Source organism: Malurus melanocephalus, unplaced genomic scaffold (genome assembly GCF_030028575.1).
Source record: "Malurus melanocephalus ecotype Western Australia unplaced genomic scaffold, MMel_1.1 scaffold_49, whole genome shotgun sequence".
Taxonomy (NCBI): domain Eukaryota; kingdom Metazoa; phylum Chordata; class Aves; order Passeriformes; family Maluridae; genus Malurus; species Malurus melanocephalus.
Genome location: NW_026623281.1, coordinates 1,718,637 through 1,726,530, shown reverse-complemented (window position 1 = coordinate 1,726,530; position 7,894 = coordinate 1,718,637). Strand labels below are relative to the sequence as shown.

The 7,894-nt window shown below is 40.4% G+C and overlaps 1 protein-coding gene across 1 annotated transcript in view; it reads left to right on the top strand.

Moving 5' to 3' along the window:
- ZCCHC24 (zinc finger CCHC-type containing 24) overlaps positions 1–7,894 on the top strand; it is a 102,512-nt gene that overhangs the window by 87,149 nt on the left and 7,469 nt on the right. The window contains exon 3 of the mRNA XM_057365202.1: positions 1,284–1,448. Coding sequence (XP_057221185.1) covers positions 1,284–1,448 — 165 coding nt within the window. The remainder of the gene's footprint in view (positions 1–1,283; positions 1,449–7,894) is intronic.

The window sequence follows — 7,894 nt, the reverse complement described above, 5'->3', positions numbered from 1 at the left end:
AAAAAAAAAAAAAAAAAAAAAAAAAAAAAAAAAAAAAAAAAAGACTGGATTAGGTTTGGTGTCCCCTGCTTTTCCACCCACAGCATGCAGGGGAGAGCGTACTCACTGTTCCTTTCCCTCTTGCTCCCACATGCGACCCAGGAGGTAACACAGTGTTCACCATCTCCATCATCCCCTGGAGCCTGAGTCTCTGAGCTCCTGCCAAGCTCAGGTCTTCTGCCAACCACCTGCTTTTGCAACCCATGTTTTCACATAGAAAGCTATTTGGACCTGCACACTGAGAAATCACACAGGCTCCCAAAACAAAAACAAATCCCTTCCCAGCATGATGGCTCATTTCACTTTTGTAAACTTTATCTGAAAGTCTTAAAAAAGAAAAGGTGCTTAGGCCTGACATATAAGTAAGTGACAAAGGGCCCTTTATAGGTGATCATACTATGCTGCCACTATASAGGCAAAGTATTTCCCTCTAGGCAGCAACAAACTAAACACAGTGAAAACATGGACAGTGTTTCAGCACCTGCTAGGGACTCTGGGAAAACGGCCTCATCTTTATAGCTATCCCAGYGCAGCTGGATGCAATACCCTCATCTTCACATACCTTACCACATTTTGATAAGTACAACACAGTTTTAGTGAGTTGAATGTATGTTCAAAAAAATAGACSTGGTATTTGCATACAGTCATTGTCAACTCTGCTGGCTTCCCCAGATAAAAATCCCAGTTTGTGCACTCCCATATGATAATACATATCTAATATCAATGAAAAATGAATACTAATTAAGTGCTAATATTTAATTGTTTGTAGGCTGTAAAAAGCAAAATTATTAAAAATCTTCTTTATTACATGTTTCAGTGCCAAATAAACTAGAYTTCTTAACCGGAATTTCTAGTTGAAAAGTAGTCCTTTATTACTAATGAGCTACTCCTCCTAATGCTATATATTATCAGCAATATGTACTCAATGGAAATGATCTTATCATAATGAAACAAATATTACATCTATTTATTCAAAAAGTGCATGGGTATRTTTCTAAATACTATGTTAAGTGCAACTAACAAATATTATAAGTTTTCTTGAACTTTTGAATATTTCTTACAGAAACAACTCACAGAACCGTTAATCTCTAGCTTCAACATAATTCTTGTTTATTAAGTGGATACGAACTTCATGCCTACTTCCAGTATCTTCTGCCCAAAGTTTCCTAATTAAAAAAATCTTTACATTTCTGCTMCACACACATGTTTTCAGTCATTCATTGTTATTTCCTTTTGTTTTGTAGGCTCGTCCAAAAGGAGAAGGCCTGACACCATACCAGGGCAAGAAACGCTGCTTTGGTGAATATAAGTGCCCCAAGTGCAAGAGAAAATGGATGAGTGGAAACTCCTGGGCTAACATGGGACAAGAATGTATCAAGTGCCACATTAATGTTTATCCTCACAAACAGGTAGGAGAAGAGCAGACCTGATGGCAACAGGCTTGGAACTAGGAATGCTCTTGACTTTGTAAACCATGGGTGAGACTTAAACAGATCTTGACATGGACTACAACACACCACAGAGAATGGTTTCCCAGTTGAGCTGTCTCAGTCCTGGCAATCTGGACAGGTGTCATCAGAGCTGAAAAATTTGAATGTTCTTTCTTTCAGTATAAATACCTCAAACCCAAAAWTTTTACCTGCCTTTCTCACAGAAACAGACTGGGGGGCTTTTTTTCTAACATAGAGTAAAAAAAAGCTCAGCAATAGTGTTGGCTTCCTTGTACTTCTGATTCTCTTCATATTTACACCAATTTATTTTTTCATTCCACTGGTGTCAGCAGAGCTATTTCCCATGTGTACTGCTTTTTAGTCTTGTTGGATTTGCTCAAGGGGTTACCTCTGCTTATAAAGAGTAGTGATAAAGGAGAACAATACTAAGGTGACTCCAGCCTACAAAGTTCCTTGCTTAATGACACTAACTTGAGACTCTCAAAGCTTCCAAGGTTTCTTGTTTCTTGCTTCTGTGTAGACAGCTYGTCTAAAAAATCCACAATCCTTGCCCTATATTTGGCAACATATAATTGTATTCTAAGAGAAAAAAAGATATTTTGGAACATTATTAAAAAAATAACATCCATTGTATCAGCAGATGAAAAGCACTGCTGGCCCCTCAACATGAACTAACCTCTTGGCAAGTTACAAGACYTCCAAAACTATAAAACAAATAAACCAAATCTCAGTCCATTTCTAAAACAGTCAGGGACCACATTTCCTTGGTGAGGGTATATTATAAAAAATTTCCATTCACCATAGTATACACAGTATGAATATATATATTTGTGTACATCACGAAAACTCAGGCCAAGTCAAATCAACCTCTCCTGTTCCACACCTGGTCCTAAGCAGTGGAGGACACTTACAAAAAGTGTGTGTTATAGACACAACACAGCAATCACCTTCGAGGATGCTTTCCTGTCCTCTTGTATGGCCTAGTGAATATCTCTGCATTCTCTTGGGTTGTCACCAAACAAAACAAATTTTTAAGAGTCTATTAAATAGGTGAAATACAATCACATAGGCCACCAAGCCTTGCTGTGTCACCCTCACTGTTGGAGAGTAGGATGCTTGTGCCCAATTTTTAGAAAAAAAAAAAAAAAAGAAATCTTTATTTCAGGATTGCTTGATATTTATTGCAGTGAATTAGGAGTTTCTTCTCATTTGCTAGGCTAGCCTTTTTCCTCATCTCCATAGCTGTATTTCATCTTCTCCAGTTGCTTTCCTAGATCCGTGGACTTCCCAGTACTGTAGGGTTTGTCCATGTCTCACAAGGGATGGTTTGGTGCTGAAGTACTTGCATCTAACTGTAATTTCAGGCAATAATATTAGAGATAATAATCTCCACTCTGGATAGTTCTGGGGTAGCCATTCAAGCACATATGTCAGCTCTGTGAATGGCTTGTGCAGCTATGCTCAAATCCTGATTTCCTATGCATACCTTTCATTAGTGAGTCCCCAGAGAGGAGAGCAGCCACACTTTCCTGCCACCTGCTCATTGTTCCTGGAGGCTCGTTTCACTCCAGGAAACTATCCCGTGCCAATTCCCCACAAGGAATGTCTCAATTCAACCCTATGCTCTTAGTCCATATGGCCTGTCTGTGAGAATGAGCTTTTAATCTCTCTGGGGCAGGAAAAGTCTTCTCAGCACTTTTACAGCTGTGTATATACTTTAGAATGCTCTATAAATACAGCTCTAAATCTCTGCATTTGAAAGAGATGGTGGAGAATTTATTACACGAAGTAACACAGGGCCTGATAGCAGGGCTGCTGCCATTCATTCCTCAACTCATCCACCAAGTAGGGAATCAGGTGGCTGTTGCACCTGAGCTGCAAAACTGCTCCTCAAGCCAGCTTTGTTAAATAGTTCCACTGTGTTCCTCCTTTTGCATTTTCACTCCTTCAAGTGGCAAACCTTCCCATGGGAGTGCTTATAGAAATGCATAGAACACTGGGCAAAAGCCAAAGGCCCATTGAGCTCCAGCCTTACTGAAGGCTGAAGAACTACCCTGACAAAGCTGCTCTATGAAATAYAGCTGCTCTAAATTCCAGAAGGAGTTTCCTGGGTAGTTACTTTAGCTACTCTAAACATAAACAGGAATCTCAGATGAGACTTAAACCTCACTTATTCTTCCAAGAATTTGGATTTTGTGGGTGTTTATGCCCCTTCTTACCCTGCTCCAGCAATGGAGCCAGTCCTTATAGTCATTCACAAGCATTCTTGGCAGTGTAACAGCCCAGATGCCAAGCTCTGAATTCTCATTTTCTTCCCCTGCCTACTATAGCAGCAACATCTGCACCCGTGGTTACTTCCTGGCTGGCCCCTTATCAAGGCTTTTTCTCCGACTTTGTGGCAAACACCAGTGCTGTTTGTGATGACAGCTGTTGCACTGGTGCAGAACCAGCCATCTGGTGACTGACTTGTCCTCTTGGACACTGTTTTCTCCCAGCTGTCAGGAATTTACTGTTGGACTGGAAATAATTTGGTATGTAAATACATACTTTATGATACTCAAGTTATTACTTTCATGGGCAATTCAGTGGTCTCATCATAACTCCCATATCTGAGTGCAACCACAGCCACCTCTCTTCCCTCAGTGTGGGTAGAAGTGGTATTATCATTCATGCCCAAAAAACTTTTCACCAGTTTCAAGCCTACTAGTATGATCTTTTGACTCTTTAGATTTAATAAACCTTCCCCAGCATTCCCATACTTGTGTGCTCCAGCTATGAGAGTGCAGTTCACCCCAGACTGCTGCTTTTCTGAACTCTAAAAAGAGATTTTCACCATTTGCCTCATGCTGTTCTAATTCGTTCYTAGCTGTCCTATCCCAGAGGCATGCTGCTGACAGAGGCTGCTTGCTCTCTCTAAGCATCATGCCTCTGATCTGCAGCCTTCTTATCACTGCCTCTTGGAAACACCGTGACAGCCCAGGGCCTTGTTAATATCCCTCTTACCCCAGGCAGRTAGAAAAGCAGAGGGTCTGCTGCTCGAGAATGTGATGCCTTAAAAATCAGGCTCACCTGAAAYAGAGGCCAGACAAACTTRAGAGAATGAGAATAGAAACTTTAATACAGGCCTAACAGGCCTACTGGTACATTAGGGCAGGCAAAAGCCTCCTCATCCTGAGGCTATACCCAAAATGGACACCGAGTCACGAGATCWTCACYTTTTRTAAGTTCTGCCTTATTAACATATTGGGCCTTAATTGTCCAATGATCTTCAGGTCATGATGTCAACCACCCCAAACCTGCTCCCCCCCAACTCRCTGTTGTTTACACATTTTGGGRCTCTGAGGCAGAGAAGTGTCCTTTGATTCAGGCTCAGAGAGGGATGGTTTTGTCTAAAGATGGGAGAACGGTAGTTTTAGTGCTGTACTAGAGAACTACAAGAATATATGAAAATATGGAAACTAAAAATCCTAAGGCATCAAATGTACAATGCATTTAATCCTTTTTTTCCCAGTGCATGATTTTTTTATTGGACTAAAAATTTACAAATTCATGATAGCATGTGTTTCTTGAGGGAAGCATGGCTCCTTAAGATTGCTAGTCTAACAATTATCCTGCCAGCAATAGCTGCAGAATCTTTCTATTCACATCTCTAATCTGACATCTAATCATCTCATTTGCTGCATTAGGACTTGATGTAAATGAGTCCAGAAAATTATTTTTAACTGTTTTCTCATATTTGAATTCTGATGTGATCCTCTCTGTCCATCAGTGGTGCAATTAAATTGTTCCATTGTACAGCAGAAAAAATGTCAGTCTTCTRAATACAAACATAAGCAGTCACATTATTCCAGTCTACTCCTTAGTAGAAGCAATTTCCCTCAAGATGTCCTAATGATGCTTCCTTTAACACTAACACTTCATAAGGGTGAGCTTTTGTGTTTGAGGGGTTTGGGGTTTCAGCTGACTGTTGGGGGATTCAGAGGTCATTCAGTGCATGTCGATTGGGATAGCAATARTTCACAATCAGAAGTTAATTTGCAGGTCAGGAATTGATATATACATTTAAATTTTTTTTCAGCTTCATTCCCCTGAGGCAATAGCTTTATTCACCACCACCAAATGCCTTCCTGGTGGAGCTGCACAAGATTATTTCCACCCCACAACTACCAGGAGAAAATTAAAGAAAGATGCACAAAAGTGAAGTACAGAAGAATGCCATTCTTGGATGTTTGCATTTAAAAAAAACAAAAAACCCAAAGCTACAACAAAATTGAACTATTGTATTTAAACTCTACATTTAATGGGGAAAATGCCCCATTTAATGGGGAAAATGCCCCAATAAGGCATACCTTGCCCCCAAGGAACAGCAGGATTTACTGTTGTTCTACAGGCCCCATTTCACCTCCTTCTAAGGAAAACAATTAACTTTCCAGCCAAATAGCCTGTCCCTTTCTCCACACCCTSTCCAAATTCATGGCTGAGTCCTCAGCAGCAGTACAGATCTCTTGCCTTCAGTTGTTGGTATCCCCTGCAGAATTCAGGCAGTCCCCAGAGCTAACACAGCATGCCACAGCCCAACCCTTCGCACCCCTCATGTGCCAGTGTCCTCTCCTTCTCTGCTTCCACCACACCAGAGCTGGGAACAATTGCCCAGCCTGTGCCAAGGAGTCCAGCCTCGATGGACACACATGTCTTTGACTAACATCCCACATTCTAGCATGGTGTGAGAAAAGTTCCAAGGATATAAGGTTATTACTYTTAAGTTCTCCTCAATTAGCAACAGACAGATAGCAGCAGGACAAGAGCACTTGCTATTCAGGGTGATTGAAGGGTCCTTTTTTGCCTTTGCAAGAAAACCATGAAGAGAAAATGGCAAATAGAGATCAGCTGGGATTTCATTTTATGCACAAGTTGGGTTGATGTGGTTTTGAGACACAAACCACACAAACACACTACCAATTTCAAAGCCCCAGCCCTCTACCACCTCACCAGAAATTCAGTCTGGGCTCTGCACGGCTTYGTTCTTTCCAGCTGGCCCTTGGCAACCTGCTTTCCTGCATTTGTAACCCCTCTCTCCCTAGCCTGTGTAACACACTGGTAACAATAACATTTCTGAAATCAAAATGCTTTGCAGGCCAAAAAGCTGAGCTCAATCAACGCAGGGGGAAAGCAAACCATGGAGAGCTATTGTTTCTGAAAACCATCCAAAAACTCTTGGCGCTTCAAGGCATTCCCAATGTCCTTTGCACTATTTCCAGGAAAAATGATTCCCAAGGCCTTGCATATTAAAAAAAAAAATCTGGCTTATATCAATAAACATGATAACTGCTGTATTTTTCTCTTTAATCAGAACACAGCTAGCATGTAGAAGCAATCAGAGCTGAGTCAAATAGCCTGTTTTAAGTGTGGCTTATCAAAACTCATTCGCTGTCAAAGAGTGTAAATTAACCCCTGGACTTCTGAACCTGGGCTTCATCTTTGTATATTTATATAATGCAAATTCTTGAAGAATATTTATGGACAGATATTGGTGGAATAAGTGGTAGATGYGGCAGAAAGGCAGTTTCACTGACCCAACACACTTAATCAGCTTGTCTTTCTTGTGGCAGAAGTAGTATCTGCACCAGTGCTTGGACTGTAGGCCTAGAAACAMTTGCTGGTTCTGATCTCAAATCTCAACATAGTGACATTGAACAAGTCATTTAAGCTCAGTGGCGTTGCAGAGCATTTGGAGATGAAGAGTCCATCTACCTTCCTTATGTGTCACAGGAAATCCAATTTGCAAGTTGAAATATAAATGAAGTTAGACTTAAAGACATACATGGTGCAGGACAATATCATGGTTCAAAACATTGAGTCTGAAACAAACCATTGGCAATCACTATTGAATCATTATATATTGTTTTGACTATCTGTRGAACATAATAACAGCATTGCACTTATAATCCAGTAAAGTCAAACAATAACTTACAAACATCCCTTGTTCAGGATGATGGAATATGTTTTGTGTCGTTCTAGCAATTGAGAGAGCTGAGAAACCCTTCTACTTCTGATTTATGAGCAGTTCTTGCAGTATTACATAGCCAAAAAAAAAAACTTTAAATATCTCTGTTCCTGTTCATAGAGTCTCAGGTAGGTGGCTTGATGAACAACTTACAAAAGAAATCTTAGATGATCAGGTGTACTTTAAAATCTTACAGATAAAGAAAAGTCTTTAAGATTAAGAAAGGTGTTAAGAGGTAAATGACCAAGATGGTGTGATTTATATTTACCYACCCACTGCTCCAAGAAGCACATTTTGAAGATATAAGCTAGAGTCTAATATCCCTGTAAAAACAGTGAGAAGCTTATGGCTAGTTTTCAGATTTCACACCACATGCTGTGTCTACCACAGTCCCACAGAA